At 36.9% G+C, this 17128-nt stretch overlaps 1 protein-coding gene across 3 annotated transcripts in view; it reads left to right on the top strand.

The window, feature by feature from the left end:
- The window catches only part of USP47 (ubiquitin specific peptidase 47), a 124215-nt gene that overhangs the window by 31123 nt on the left and 75964 nt on the right, over positions 1 to 17128 (top strand). The window contains exons 2-4 of one of the 3 annotated variants that reach the window (XM_032166598.2): positions 1308 to 1367; positions 7646 to 7849; positions 11892 to 12005. In XM_032166598.2, coding sequence (XP_032022489.1) covers positions 1308 to 1367; positions 7646 to 7849; positions 11892 to 12005 — 378 coding nt within the window. The remainder of the gene's footprint in view (positions 1 to 1307; positions 1368 to 7645; positions 7850 to 11891; positions 12006 to 17128) is intronic. The other 2 variants (XM_032166599.2, XM_032166601.2) reach the window with 2 other exon arrangements.

The raw sequence follows: 17128 nt of genomic DNA, 5'->3' as shown, positions 1-17128 counted from the left end.
CATGTTTTAAAGCCCCACAGCAGTGATACTTGAGCAAAGGAGGTGAGGACATCCAGGGAAAAGTATTCCGGGTACATGATACAGATACATAAAGACCCTGAAGGATGATGGATGCCTGATAGTTTAGATTTGTTTATAGTTTAGTTACCACTGGACAACATCACCTCCTTGAGGGCGGGGTGAACAGTGTTGAGAGAAGAGTGTTGGAAGATAGTTGCAGTTCAACAATTTTTTTGTGGAAGGCACCACGTATTAAACATTCTAAAAATGAGTACATATACTTTGATCTAGTAATTCTTTCTTTGAGACATTATCTTAAGGAAAAATTATACAAACAAGCAATGCTGTAGTGAATGTTTGGAGGGGCTTAAATGCCCGTTAATACCAGATTAGTTAAATTATGGTTTGTCTATACAATGGAACACTGCAGTTTTTAAACTAAATGTTTTGGCACAGGAAAACAATGAATATTGAGGGACAAGAAGTAGATTTCAAATACTGGTATATGAAATTGTCCTATTTGGTTAAAAGTACTCTCTCTATATAATAAATATTATATGTGCATAGACTGGAGAAGATGAAATGAGATGAGAGCAATGGTGGCTATTTTAGAGTTGCTTTGCAGAAAACTGTATGTTGCTATTGTAACAGAAATATATTTCTATTGTAAAAAGCACCTTTTAAAAGAATATGTTGATTTATTAACTAAAGAAGGGAGAATAAGACAAAATATGTACAGAAAAAGCGTAGAGTGATGTAAAATCAAGATTTTTCAAGAGATTATCTATCTCTTGATTATAGGTTACTTTTATTTCCTTTTATATGTTTTTGTATTAATTATAATTGTTAAACTCATAAGGAGATATATATTAAAATAAAATAGTTGTGAGGGATATTGTTAAGCAGCCTTGGTTTAAGAGTAACTATCGTGAAAAATTCAAATTCAGAGGCTAGCAAAATCAAGAGATCTCTTGGTTTCCTTTAGTGCAGAGAACTGCAGAATTTCTTTACTGGACACAAAATATTATGTGACTTACAACATTCGATTTACACACAATTCTTAAGCTATCATGCTTTGTTAAAATGTGGCTATTTTCCATATTTATCTTATTCTTTATCACCTCTTTATCATAGATTTTTAGTAACCTTGCACATTCATGAATAAAATTCTAGATGATGTACTAATACTTTAATTAATACACATTTTATTGCAAAAATGTTTTTAGGTTAATTGTTCTCATTTCACTGTCTTTTCCCTTTATTTTATATAAATAATGTGTAATTCATTTTGTTCTTATATACCATAGGATGTGTTTTGGAGATGCAGACAAAGTATCTTTGATGAAATGAAGAAGAAATTTTTACAGGTAGACTGCTGATGTAATTGCTTTAATGTGATAATCAGCAGAGCAAGTAACAGCATGTTAGTATTTTTATTTAATATCAAGGCATGTCTTATGTTTTATGCTTGTTTGGCTATTTTATTTCTACCCAATTTTAATAATAAAAAAGTCACCTTAAATGAATTTGTGTCTGATAGTACCTTGTTTTTAACTAGTGAATGAGGGAGAAAAAACTGATAGAAAAACTAAAGAACCCTTTGTTATGATGTTGGGTATGATAGTTGCCTATTTTTCTAGATATATTTATTTTCTGAAAAATTAATAATTTAGGAAATTAAATCATTTAAAAATGTACAAAGTCAAAATCCAGAAATCCTATTACTATTAACTTCCTGAGAGCCTGTGTGCACTACAGACTTAAACTTCCATGTGATGTAGCATTCTGGTCTAACCTTTACTTAATACTTGATTTTCCTTCAGTCCCTTTGCTCTGTTTTTTTCCCCAGAGTTGCTCCTTTAATCTCTCCTATCCTTCCCAAGTGTGGCAAGAGACCACTTAGAAAAAGATCACGTAGATAACATCAGAGTTGGCTGCGGTTTTGAGGTGGGATGAAGGGAGGATCTTAAAAATAAAATCTCTTTTTTAAATGTAAGTTAGGACCTTCATTAATAGCCTTAGAAATGTTACTTGTTAAAATAAAAATGAAGAGTCTAAATGAAGCTGATATTTTTTTTTTTTTTTTTTTTTGAGACGGAGTTTCGCTCTTATTGCCCAGGCTGGAGTGCAATGGTGCGATCTTGGCTCACTGCAACCTCTGCCTCCTGGGTTCAAGCAATTCTCCTGCCTCAACCTCCCGAGTAGCTGGGATTACAGGCGTGCACCACCATGCTGGCTAATTTTTAAACTTTTCGTAGAAACAAGATTTTGCCATGTTGGCCAGGCTGGTCTTGAACTCCTGACCTCAGGTGATCCACCCGCCTTGGCCTCCCAAAGTGCTGGGATTACAGGTGTGAGCCACCGTGCTCAGCAGCTGATACGTTTTATAAATTTCAACCAATAAAAATATTCATACTATCAATTCTCTTTTAAAATCTGTGGCAATACATTAATCTTGAACTGTGGATACCCAGATGGGTAGTGCTCTAAGGCCTAATTACTTAGCTTATGGCAGCTCCTGTACCAAAAGGGAGAGAAAATGGACTTATTGTATGCATGTGTGTGTGTGTGTGTGTGTGTGTGTGTGTATGTGTGTAAAAGCTTGTAACCATAATACTATTATTTGCAATAACATTGAAAGGAAGAAAGTCTTAGAGAGCATGGGTTGAATTTAGAGGTAAAGAGGTACCTTCATAATTTTAAAATACTTTATCTTAATTTTTTCTCTTAGAAATATTTAAATCTTGATAATTTTGAATTTTGTTTGATATTAGCTTATATTCTGTATGCTGATGCCATTCTGAACATATACCATCAATTTTAAACCTCAGTGTGTATTCTTTAATAAGAAACACATAGGAAGTATTTTTTTTGAAACAAAAATTATGATGTTATCAGAGAACTCACATTTCAACTTAAAACTATTGGAAATGTCAAGAGAAGGAGAAAAGATGACTTAAGAGGCAAACATCCCTTCAGCGGGCTCTAAAATGTCTCAGAACTATGCCAACGACTTCTAGATGTTTCTAGCAGTTAAGTGTATCTTTGGAAGAAAACTGTTTTCAGTGCTTTTTATCCCAATATGTTTCACCTTTTATAAACAAGACTATGGTTTATTCTTTCTACTTTTTTTTTTTCTTTGAGACAGAGTCTTGCTGTCGCCCAGGCTGGAGTGCAGTGACACGATCTCAGCTCAGTGCAACCTCCACCTCCCGGGTTCAAGTGATTCTCCTGCTTCTGCCTTCCAAGTAGCTGAGGTTACAGGCATGTGCCACCACACCCAGCAAATTTTGTATTATTAGTAGAGACTGGGTTTTGCCCTGTTGGCCAGGTTGGTCTCAAACTCCTGACCTGAAGTGATCCTCCTACCTCGGCCTCCCAAAGTGCAGTGATTACAGATGTGAGCCACCTCACCTGGCCATTTTTACTTTTTTAAAAAGGATTTTTTTCTTCAAACTTTGGTAGGAAATCTAGCTTTGTTTCTGCAATGAACGTAGACACAGAGCACTCTTATTAGCGTATACAGTAAATATAACTGCTGTTGCCTTTCCCCTTAGTCTCATAAATGTAATATTGCTATGAGTTGTCTGTAAAATAAATAGTTTCAACTTTAGGATTTATACCTTTTTTTGTACTTGGCTAGATTTTCTTTGTAGAAAACTTTGTCCTCTTCAAATAGCGCATCTAAACTACATTAAATGTTTTTCTAAGTGGAACATGCTTTAGGCTTTTCTAAAATTTTGCACTTGTTTTCTCTTACCTCGGGTTCATCAGAGAACTCTTTTGACTAAAAATTTTTGCTCCCTTCCCTAAATCATGATGTATCCTCAGATGCCTTTTCTTAATGTTGGATGTAGTGCTTAAATGAAAAGTAGTACGCTTCCCTCCCTACCAACAGCACCATCATCATACTTTCCCTCCTTGAACTTGGATGTGCTCGAAGGTGTTTAGGTATATTTATTTTTTATCTATTACTATGTAACAGTGGACCCTAAAGTTTAGTGACTTAATAGGGCAATTAGTTTATTTGTTCAGATTTCTGTGGGATGGGATTGGGGCCAGAGCTCACCAACTATTCAGTTCTGCTCCAGGTGGCATCATCTAGAATTACTTGGCTCCATTAAGTTGGTGGCAGTCATTGAATGGAACGTCCAGAAGGCTTTTCTCATACATCAGGCACCTCGGTGTCTCCACCAAGTGGCTGCTTCCTCTCAATGTGGATTGCTAGGGCTTCCTCACAGTATGCTGATCCCTGGGTAACTGGATTTCTTACATGGTGGCTGGGTTATAAGAGGGAATATTCCAAGAAATACAAAAGCAGAAACTGCTGGTTTCTTAAGGCTCTGCCTTAAGTTACACAGTGTGACTTCTGTCACATTCTCTTGGTGTTAGATGGTCACCTCAGATTCATGAGAAAAGGAAAAAGAAAAAAGAATGGCAAAGAATTTTTTGCTATCTTTAAACCACCTCAAGACGTAATTATTTTTACCTTTGGGCATAAGTAGGATCAGTTTTGGTTAGGGCTACAAAGAAATTAAGAAGATAGCTGCCCTAATTTCCCATTTCCAGAAAAAACCTTTTTACATTTAAATGTTTTGGAAATGTTTCCTGCATGTTTAATTTATATTGTATAGTTTTTTTTCTCTTGAAAAGCTATTTAAAAACAAAAAAACTATTGCCACATCTTATTGGTGGTATCTTAAAATTGCAACAACAAAAAAATTGTTTTCTTCTCAGTTCCCAAATTGGAGAGGGGAAAGGAGGAGAGAAATTTTACTTTAGTGTGATTACTATTAGCAATGGTGATTCTAAGATTCAGATGAAGTCCACATGTTAGATTAAAGTATAGGTGAAATAAGAATGGGCCCAGAAAGTTGAGTATAAAGTAGAATTTAGCATTGGCTAGCTTAGAGCATTAAAGAAGAGCAGAGCTTTTTATCTGTTTAAATCATCCTACAACAGAATTCAAGAGTAAAATGTAATTTGCTGAGAAATTCTATGTATAAGGATTTTAAGGAAATAAAGTATATGAAGTTTCATGTAGGTGTTCATCACAGAATTTGTAAAAGTATAATAAAGTCTGAGTCAATAAAATAGAATTTATTAAGTAAATTATTATTAATCCGTATACTAACAAATACTACTTAGCTGTTAAAATGATGAGTTAGGAAAAGCTTTACAGGGAAAGATTGCATGATATAAGAAAGATGTTACAAAACAGCATGTGTATTCTAATCCAGTGTTTGTGATTATGTAGCATGCATGCATAGCCTTTCTCTCTCTCTCTCTCTCTCTCTCTGTGTGTGTGTGTGTGTGTGTGTGTGTGTGTGTTTGCAGATAAGATATTTGGAAGGATATATGCCAGCATGCTAATAGTTATCTGTGGGTTATAGAGTTACAGATTATTTCCATTTTTTCCTTTATACTCTTACTATTTTTTAAAAAAGCAAAATTATTTTATAAGTACAGAAAAGAAGGGCTATTACTAAAAAGAATATAAGCCACACATGAGATTGAATTTTGTTTTTTTCTGTATAATACATTTAGTCTTTAGGTAGGATTTCATTGAGGGATAGTTTTCCCACATGGAAGGAGAGGCATCTGGGGTACTTGGATCCTGCATTCACATATTTAGGGAAAGAACCAGGAACTGCTAATGTCTGGCCATATGATGTTGCCACATCACCATTCTTATGTATGATTACTGTTACAGCACTTTTGATTTCTAAATTCTTAGAGTTGTCTTCCTTTGACCATCAACTCCAGCCTATTTGAAGCTTTAAAATCCGGCTACTACAGTATTTTATACTAGGAACACTGAATCATTCAGACTTGACCTATCCCTGAAGTATACTATTGAATCTATAAAAGTATACGTTTTGTAGCTGAAATTTATTTTGAGTCATTTACTCTTTCATCATAAACCAGCATTTTTAAAAAGATATATTTTATGTTTTTTAGTTTAGGGTTAAAATGTGTAAAATAGTCTATTAAATATGTTAATATAACATCTAAAATATATAGGTGAAGGCTTTTTTATCTTTTTTGAAATGTATGTTAATAATGTTCTTTTGTTTCTTTTATTTCACAGAAATGTATTTTCTTTTTATTTTTTAAGTAAGTTATTAGTAATTAAATATTTGGATGTGTCTGAATTGTAGTGCTACCCAATTTATTTTAAATATTATACTTTTATAGCAACTTACTTTTGTTCTAAACTAATTGGAGTAACTTTAATTTAAATGATCTCTTGCAAACCCAAAATTGTGTGTCACCGAAACAAAAGATAATTGTATTACTTCAACAGACAAAAAACTTTGTGGCTATCCCATCTTCAGTACTAGCCAATTATAATTATTCTTATTTAAAAATGGATAATATAGAAGCAACAAAAGGTTGGGGTTGATATTGTTATAAAAACTAAGGAAGAAATAAATTTTTGTGTACACCACCAGTTTGTAGAGATCATATTTCTGAATAGCCCATTATGGAGATGGGGAGACATCTCCCAGTTTAATGCCACACCTGACTTTCAGGGAAAGCAAGAGATTTACATCATCAGATTTGTATATCAGAAATACTATTTGGGGTTGAAGGAATATAAGATTGGAAGAAGTTAAACTTCTTAGGAAGCTGTTATTCCATAATTTTGTTGTAGGATATTCTTATTGCTGCAGGCAGGAATAAAGTGAAGGAGGTAGTTCAAGAGATATTCAAAAGGTAGAATTGATAGGATTTGGAGACTATGTGAGGTAAAGAGGGAAGGACGAGGAAGATGCTCATTTCAGCTGTTTGGTTTCAGCAGCTAGGCAGATGATGGTGCCATTCATTGAGATGGCCATTACAGAAGGAGGGAAAGGAATTTCTTCCAATAAAGTGTCTTTGATGTAGTGTTTTGCCCCTGTGGAATGTGGAAAAGTGGTGTCCTATAACAGCTTGAGGGAGGGCATAGCTTATTTGAGAAAGTTTAAGTAGGAAGGATAATTTGTGACCCTAATTCCTTCTGTATTGGTAATTGAAACTGTTTCCTTGTTTTTCCTTCCCCCTCCTCCTGGCTCATCTGTTTGGATAAGCTTGTCAGCTCCCGACACGTTAATAAATGGAGCTTTTTGGACATCTAGACTTATGGGTACAGCAGCGTAAAGATCAGGAGATGTGATAGCCTGTATTCCTCAGTTATAGGTTCTGTAATCTTTAGACAATCCTTACTGCATTTTTGTGCAATTCCCAATTTTTTTAGGAGACCCAGAAATACTTGATTTGACTGTGGCTAGCATGGTAATGACACATTTTTTAAGGATCAGATTTTATAATTTTTAACTTAAAATTGCTTAAATATTACTATCTTCATGGCTTATTGACCATGGATTTACAATCTTAAAGGTGAAAGCAAATATCTCCAAGAATGATTGTTGATTCTGAAATGTGCCCCGATTTTTCCAAAACAAACATATATGGTGCTTATATGTTTGACATATCCATTAGAATGTGTTTCAGACTACAATAAAACAGAGAAAATAGCACAGAGAAAATACTTAATATTTCATGAGGTCTTTTACATTTAATCATAAAATTTTATGGCTAATTATACTTTTGTTTTGCTTTAAAGATAATATATAAAGTGATATTTTTCTTAAAATTTCAGATAGAAAATGCTGCTGAAGAACCTAGAGTCTTATGTATTATACAAGATACTACTAATTCAAAGACAGTGAATGAACGGATCACTTTAAATTTACCAGCATCTACTCCAGTCAGAAAGCTCTTTGAAGATGTGGCCAACAAAGTAGGCTACATAAATGGAACCTTTGATTTGGTGTGGGGAAATGGAATCAATACTGCTGATATGGTAAAATCCTAGACTTAAGCTTCTAAAAATGTTATTATAGCCATTGTTGTTGTTACTAATGATAATGTTAAATCCTGGAACTCTTTTAAAATCATAAACAAAAGTATAACAACTACAGTAAGAGCCTATGTGCAGCTCAGTAATTGGATCCTTCTTCTTCCTTTGCCTCCATTCTGGATTTAACATTTGCTCGTCCTAAAGTTTACATAATGTCATTTCATCAGTTTTTTCATTCATGAAAGGTGACTCTCATAATATTGTCTCAACTAAAGAAAAATTTCTATATTTACTGAACAGAATGATGATCATCTTATATTTCTCCATGAAAAAACATTGTAAAATCATATTTTATGATCTGATTTTTGGAAAAGAAGAAAAATATTCGTAGTAAGAAAAATGGAAGCGTTTATGCCTCATACATTCCAATGTTAACCAAGATTATCTCTAGCTGACTATTTCTTTTTATTTGTGTGTCTATGTGCATTTCTGGGCAACTTTTTATATGTGTATTTTTCTTTGTATGAACATGTATAGCTTTTGACTTTTAACTCTCAAGCTTAAAAACATTTTTAATGACTGCAGTCTTGTCAGATTTCTTTGAGGGTATACTTTCTAATTTTAGTCTTCTGTTCTATTAACTGTTTCCTTAATTATTCTTTATCCATTACATTTAGTTTCTCTCTTTCATGGTGTAGCATTTCTTTAAATATTTAGTGATTCTTATTTTCTGCTTATCTTTATATTTGGGAATCTCTGTTCACTTCTCTGTGGATGCTGATTAAACTTATATTCAATTCTTGGTTGTTGTGGAAAAAGGGTGAGACATGCTGCTAGATGTGATGTGTTTATACTTTGTTCTGGGATTGGCTGGTTTCTGACTCTTTAGGGTTAGGAGTTGATCAGTACCTAGTTAGACAGCACTGTGCTACCTCTCCGGTCACAGTGCCCACTCTTTACCCTGACAGGAAATAGGCACTGCTGTCTGCTGCGTAGTCCAAGGAGAAAAAGAGAGGAGATACCAAACTGATCAGAATGCCTTTTCCTACTTGCTCACTTTTAGCTGTTTCCTGGCTTCTATGTCTTGACCTTAGTCTGAAGTTCCTTACTACCTTTATCTCCACAGTAGTCTTCTCTTATAGGATCTTTGGGCTATGGTTCCCCTTAGTTTTATTTTTTCGTAGATCTGATCCTGTCTGTTTTCTATTTTTTAATTTCTCGAAATTTTTGGTTTGCTAAGCATGCTCTTTTTTGACATTTTATGGACTTTTGGGGAGGATTATTGGTAGACATGTTCTTAGGTCATCATTTGACCTAATCTTGTATTAATGTTTACTACCAAGATAAACAATTGCAATTATTAAAAAAAATTCTAGGAATCCTTGATAGACATCTCTCCTTGGACCATTTTTATAAGGACACTGATTCCATTCATGAGGGCTCCACCCTTGAGACCTAATCAGCTCCTAAGGCCCCACTGCTTAATATCATTGCATTGGGGATTAGGTTTCAGCATATGAATTTTGGGGAGACATAAATACTCAGAACATAGCATGGGAGTGTGGTTAAGGAAGGAGACCATTGAGTTGGATCTCATCTGCGTTATTAGAATAGTATTCTAGATAGCCTTTTTTGTTTCCTTTCTCTCCGTCCGGATTCACCCTACATGATAGTTAGAATTATTTTCAATCATCTAAAATTGTAGCACTTATGTCACCTTCTAGTTCAGTAACCATCAATCACTGCTCATTGCCCACTGATTAAAAATCTAAGACAAGCTACTATTGGTTCTTTAAGGCTTTATACTCTTAAATCCCAGATATTGGATTGATTTATTTTCTTAACATAAATTTCCATATTTTTCTGTCTAAGTTTTCCAGGAAAATACCTCTAACCATCAATGAAGTTGAATGTGTATCCCTATGGTATTTGGAGTACATATTTTAAGTTGGTTCCACAGGAGAATCAAAGATGTTTGATGTTGCCTGATTTGCCCTTAAAATCATATTATGCTTTTTATTCCATAATATATTTGTTTTTTTAAAATATAGAACTAATGTTTTAAACTGAAATTAACCAGTAAAATTGGTAGTCAGACAAGACATAGAAAGATAAACAATATTTAATCTGAGACTTTGAACACTTTCTGGTACATCACCACATAATTTCTAGTGTTGTCCTTTTTCAGTTTAAAGGATAGTTCTGTACTGTCCTAGGTGTCTTCCCAGGTCCTGTTCATCTTTTGCCCTTAAAAAGCCTTACTCGATGTTTCCCCATGCTGCTTTAAAAGTAATTTTTTTCTCTTTGACCTCCTATGCCCTTTGGCTGCGCCACTTACAGTTCCTTTTTGTTATAGGTGTTACTCATCTGTGTCTTTCCATTTCCTATGTAAGCATTTTCATTACAGGAACCTCGTATAAATTTCGTATCTTCCATAAGCATTCCTTCTAGGCATTCAAAAAGCATTTGTTAAATTATCTTCCACAATAGCTTTAAATAGCTGTATGTCAGGATTACCTGTTTCTTTTTAGCTATTACTGTATTCGAGCTCTATTTCTGTATTTTTATTTGCCTCCTGTACATTTCTACAAATATGACTACTTTCTCCTGCTTACTGCTTAGTGCTGAATGGATACTCCTCAGAAAACAGCCCATTTAGCTACTCACCACCTTGTATACAGACACTTACTGAGGTAAAACCCCTGTGTATTTCAGCTATATGATCTGATCATGTCCCACCAGTGACTTTAAGGAACCCAGCAATCCCTTTCTTCCTTCTATGTGGCTGCTTTTAGCTTCAGGTTTTCTATGTCCTGTTTTTCTTGTGGATTGATAGATGTGAGCCAAAGTTAAGAGGTAGATCATATATTCGCTATTTTATTTACTTAACACGTCTTTTGCACTTACTGTGTTTATAGTATTCTAAGCTCTGTACAAACGTAATCTTTTTTAATCCTTATATTAATAACTACTCTATGAGGTAGATGCGACTACACCCTCATAGGTGAAGAAACTGAGTCATGGGGAAGTGAAATAAGTTTCCAAAGTCACACAGATAGTAAGTAGCAGAATCTCTTAAATTTTTTTTGTCCTCAGTACCTGCACTTTTATACAATGTTAATCAGTGTTAATTTCCTAAGAAATAAAGGCATTTTCATAAAATGAGTATAAGGAGACTCTGCCCATGTCTTTGAAACATTAAAAACATTTCTTAATGTAACAGAACAGTCTTAAAGATGTTTATCTTTACTCCCTCATTTTTCTCAACAGCAGTCTGGAGTGAGTGAGTAGGGCTTGGGGCATACAGAGTTTCCTCTCTCATCCACCAACTAGAGTATATTAGAATGACAGCTAGAGTTGAAATTGCCCTACCATATAAGTTAGGTGAAGACTTGACTCTTAGGTGTTTAATTTTCAAAGGTCTGATCACAATCACTTCCATACCCCCTGGGTCCTCTGAATCCTAGGGGTACATTTGAAATAGGTATCATTTACTAGGACAGGCTTTTCCTGAAGGAGTCTTTCTAAAGGCCATATTATATACTACATTAGTTTTATTTTTGTTACATTACATAATTATTTTGGTTGGGTTGCTTAGTATGTTGCTTATCTGGTATTTTTCATCATATTTATATATCAAAACATTTTGGTTTTTAGTTATGTAAAATTATCTTTGGTCAATTTTCTTGAAACTGCATTAAATATCATACTGCATATATTGTATAGAACATGGAAAGAGAAATGTTTATAGATTCTTTTTATGTGTATGTAATACTTAACATTACCTCTTAACTTTCACCTTTTCTCTTTTTAGTTTTTTAGATGTTGGGGAATGTGAGTCTCCGGGATACCTATCAGTGTATGCACTGTTACTGGGCTTAGCTATCCCAGTTAATGAATAAATAAGTTAATTCCAAGCCTAGATGAAGAGAATTTTACCAGATCATTGCTAAAAAAATACTATTTAAATGTAGATATGTATCTATTTACAGATTACTTATTTTATGTTTCTCATAATCTGAAATATTATGTTTTATGTCCATAGGCACCACTGGATCATACCAGTGACAAGTCACTTCTCGACGCTAATTTTGAGCCAGGAAAGAAGAACTTTCTGCATTTGACAGATAAAGATGGTGAACAACCTCAAATACTGCTGGTAAGCTACTTAGAAAGCCCTGTATTTATAATTTTTGTGCACTGTCACCTACTACTTGAGGATGCAGTTTCCCAAAGGAAATAAGATGTGTTTTGTAATTTGTGTAATGAATTAATATTTTTTCATTTTATGTTGCTTTGTTATAAGTGTGTAGAATAACATAGTTACACTGGACATCCATAGCAACATTATTTGTGTATACAGTCTGTTGCCGCCTTGGATTTAACATATACTGCTGTCTTCAAGACCACTGCCACACCAGGGATGGGGGTGGGTCTAGGATAAGTCAAAGTGCCACAAAGATCTCCTGTGTTTCAGTAGTGACCCTTCCTTTGTTTAAGCATTTGCTTGGTTGCTGTAAATCTTTGGGGTTTTCTTTTTTTTTTTTTTTTGAGACGGAGTCTCTCTCTGTCGCCCAGGCTGGAGTGCAGTGGCGCGATCTCGGCTCACTGCAAGCTCCACCTCCCGGGTTCACGCCATTCTCCTACCTCGGCCTCCCGAGTAGCTGGGACTACAGGCGCCCACTACCACGCCCGGCTAATTTTTTGTATTTTTTTTTTTAGTAGAGACGGGGTTTCACCATGTTGGCCAGGATGGTCTCGATCTCCTGACCTCGTGATCCGCCCACCTCGGCCTCCCAAAGTGCTGGGATTACAGGCGTGAGCCACCGCGCCCGGCCTATCTTTGGGGTTTTCATCAGGTTTTTCAGTATCTGCGAGAAGGTCATTTCCATTCTCACTTCCTCCCCTAACCTGCCACCTTTTTTGGAATAACTGGTGTATACCTTAAATGTTTCCCTTCTATTCTTTTAATGTTTATCCCTGAATTGACGTTTCAGTAGACTTTCCTGTTCAGCCCAGTTGCCTTAGAGATATCTAATGCAGTAACTCCCAATTTGAGGGCTATTCCACCAGAGATTTTGTTTTTTTTCTCTCAGTACATTGTAGAGGACATGAGTTAAAGAACAGTAAGAGGGAGGGGCCAAGATGGCTGATTAGAAACAGCTGCGGTCTGCAGTGCTCATGGAGAGGAGTGAAAGGGGCGAGTGAATACAGCACATTCAACTTAAATATCCAAGTTCTCGCATTGAGACTGATTAGGCAAACAACTCAAAGAGAATGAAGAAAAGCAGGGTGGGGCGATGGCCCACCCAGGAGAGGCACAAAGCCAGAGGAATCTCCACCCCCAGCCAAGGGAAGCTGTGAATGATTGTATGTCTCTGCCCAGGAAACCACGCTACTTTCATGGATCTTTGCAACCCTGAGATCAAGAGATCCCCTCAGGAGCCCCCGCCACCAGGGTCTTGGGTCCAATACACAGAGCTGTGTGGAATCTTGGTAGAGCAGCCACTGGGGCACACATATAGACCCAGGAGTTTTACATACTCTGCCCCAGGATCCCCAACAAGGTGGAAAGTCCATCCATACATACCCCTAGGAAGGGGTCTGAATCCAGGGATCCAAGCAGCATTGTTCTACGGGCCCCACTTCCACAGCACCTCACAAGCTAAGACCCACTGGCTTGGAATTCAAGCCAGCCAACGGCAACAAGCTGAGGTCTGCCCGAGATGGGATGGAGTTCCCAGTGGGAGGGTTGGCCACAATCTCTGTGGTTCCGTTGACTCAGTCATTCCAGCTGCTGGCTTTGGAGGGTTCAAATGATCTGGACAAGGAAGGATTCCCCCCAGTGCAGCACAGCTGCTTTGCCAGATCATGGCCAGACTGCCTCTTTAAACTGGACCCTGATCCATTCCCCCTCACTGGGTAGGAGCTCCTTGCAGGGGCTTCAGTCACTCTAGCCAGGGTTATACGGACAGAGCTCTGATCTCTCCCTGGGATGGAGCTCTGGGTAGGGGAGAGGGGAGGCCACTGTCTCTGCAGTTTCGTTGACTCAGCCATCCAGCCTGCGAGCTTTGGAGAGTCCAAACAGTTCAAATGATGACGGGTCCCCACACAATGCAGCACACCTTCTCTACCAGAAGGCAGCCAGACTGCTTCTTTATGCATGTCCCTGATCCTGTTTCTCCTGACTGGGTGAGACCTCCCAATGGGTTTTCAGCAACTTCCTGCAGGTGCATTCAGGCCAGCAACAGCTCAGGAACCCCGGGACAGAGTTTCCAGAGGAAGGAGCAGGCTGCCATCTTTGCCGTTTCACAGCCTTCACTGGTGATACCTTCAGGTACGGGAAAAACTGAGGCAACTAGGGTCTGGAGTGGACCCCCAGCAAACTGTAGCAGCCCTATGGAAGAGTGGCCTGACTGTTAAAAGTAAAACAAATAAGCAGAAAACAATAACAATAATATCAACAGAAAAGACCCCACACAATCCCTATTCAAAGGTCAGCAGCCTCTAAGATCAAAGGTAGATAAGCCCACAAAGATGAGAAAGAATCAACACAAAAATGTCAAAAACTCAAAAAGCCGGAATGCCTCTTCTCCAGATGACCGCAGTGCCTCTCCAGCAAGGGCACAGAACTAGGCTGAGGCTGAGATGGCTGAATTGACAGAAGTAGGTTTTAGAAGGTGGGTAATAACGAACTTTGCTGAGCTAAAGGAGCATGTTGTAACCTAATGCAAAGAAGCTAAGAATCGTGATAATACAGGAGCTGACAGCCAGAATAGCCAGTTCAGAGAGGAACATTACCCACCTGATGGAGCTGAAAAACACACTACAAGAACTTCACAGTGCAATGACAAGTATCAATAGCAGAATAGACCAAGTAGAGAAAAGAATCTCAGAGCTTGAAGACTGTCTTGCTGAAATAAGACAGGCAGACAAGAATAGAGAAAAAAGAATGAAAAGGAATGAACAAAGCCTCCAAGAAATATGGGATTATGTAAAGAGACCAAACGTACAACTGATTGGGGTACCTGAAGGAGATAGGAAGAATGGAACCAAGTTGGAAAATATACTTAAGGATGTCATCCAGGAGAACTTTCCCAATCTAGCAAGACAGTCCAACATTCAAATTCAGGAAATGCAGAGAACCCCAGTAAGATACACCATGAGAAGATTAACCCCAAGACAATAATCATCAGACTCTCCAAGGTCAAAATGAAATAAAAAATGTTAAGGGTAACCAGAGAGAAAGGCCAGGTCACCTACAAACAGACAAACAGTAGACCTCTCAGTGGAAACCCTACAAGTCAGAAGAGATTAGGGACCAATATTCAACATTCTTAAAGAAAGGAATTTCCAACCCAGAATTTCATATCTGGCCAAACTAAGCTTCATGAGCAAAGGAAAAATAAGATCCTTTTCAGACAAGCAAATGCTGAGAGAATTCATCACCATTAGGCCTGCCTTGCAAGAGCTCCTGAAGAAAGCACTAAATATGGGAAGGAAAAACTGTTACCAGCCACTACAAAAATACACTGAAGTACACAGACCAGTGACACTATCAAGCAACCACATAAGCCAGGAAAAATAACCAGCTAGCATCAAGATGACAGGATCGAATTTGCACATAAGATTACTAACCTTAAATGTAAATGGGCTAAATGCCTTAATTAAAAGGCACAGAATGGCAAGCTGAATAGAGTCAAGACTCATCGGTATGCTGTCTTCAAGAGACCCATCTCATGTGCAAAGACACACATAGGCTCAAAATAAAGGGATGGAGGAAAATTCACCGAGTGAATGGAAAACAGAAAAAAGCAGGAGTTGCAATCCTAGTTTCTGACAAAACAGAGTTTACACCAACAAAAATAAAAAAAGACAAGGGCATTACATAATAGTAAAGGGTCCAATCCAACAAGAAGAGCTAACTATGCTAAATATATATGTACCCAATACAGGAGCACCCAGATTCATAAAGCAACTTCTTAGAGACCAACAAAAGAGACTTACACTCCCACACAATAACAATGGGAGACTTTAACACCCCACTAACAGTATTAGACAGATCATCGAAACAGAAAATTAACAAAGATATTCAGTACCTGAACTCAGCTCTGGATCAAGTGGACCTGATAGATATCTACAGAACTCTCCACCCCAAAACAACAGAATATACATTCTTCTCATCACCACATGGCACTTACTCTAAAACTGATTACATAATCAGAAGTAAAACACTCCTCAGCAAATGCAGAAGAACTGAAATTACAACAGACTGTCTCTCAGACCACAGCACAATCAAACTAGAACTCAAGAAATTCACTCAAAACCACATGACTACAAAACTGAACAACCCGCTCCCGAATGACTCTTGAGTAAATAATGACATTAAGGCAGAAATCAAGAAGTTCTTTGAAACTAATAAGAACAAAGAGATAACATACCAGAATTTCTGGGATGCAGCTAAAGCAGGATTAAGAAAGAAATTTATAGCACCAAATGGCCATATCAAAAAGCTAGGAAGATGTCAAGCTAACAACCTAACCTTACAACTAAAAGAACTAGAGAACCAAGAGCAAACAAATCCCAAAGCTAGCAGAAGCAAGGAATAACCAAAATCAGCGCAGAAATGAAGGAGATAGATAGAGGCACGAAAATCCTTTAAAAAATCAACAAATCCAGGAGTTGATTTTTTGAAAAAATTAATAAAATAGATAAACTGCTAGCTAGACTAATAAGAAAAGAGAGAAGAATCAAATAAACACAATCAGAAATGATAAGGGGGATATCACCACTGACCCCAGAGAAATACGAAAAACTGTCAGAGAATACTGTAAACATCTCTATGCACATACAATAGAAAATATGGATAAATTCCTGGACACATACACCATGCCAAGACTGAACTAGGAAGAAATTGAGTCTCTAAATAGACCAATTACAAATTCTGAAATTGAGGCAGTAATAAATAGCCTACCAATAAAAAAAAGCCCAGGACCAAACAGATTTACAGCTGAATTCTACCAGAGGTACAAAGAATAGCTGGTACCATTTCTACTGAAACTATTCCAAAAAATTGAAAAGGAAGAACTCCTCCCTAACTCTTTGTATGAGGCCAGCCTCATCCTGATACCCAAACCTGGCAGAGATACAACAAGAAAAGAAAACTTAAGGCCAGTATCCCTGATGAACATTGATGCAAAAATCCTTAATAAAATACTGGCAAACTGAATTCAGCAGCGCATCAAAAAGCTTATCCACGTGATCAAGTTGGCTTCATTCCCA

The sequence above is a fragment of the Hylobates moloch genome, unplaced genomic scaffold (assembly GCF_009828535.3).
Source record: "Hylobates moloch isolate HMO894 unplaced genomic scaffold, HMol_V3 SCAFFOLD_11, whole genome shotgun sequence".
In the NCBI taxonomy this organism is placed as follows: domain Eukaryota; kingdom Metazoa; phylum Chordata; class Mammalia; order Primates; family Hylobatidae; genus Hylobates; species Hylobates moloch.
Note: the sequence above shows the minus strand (reverse complement) of the source record. Positions and strands in the feature narration are given on the sequence as shown.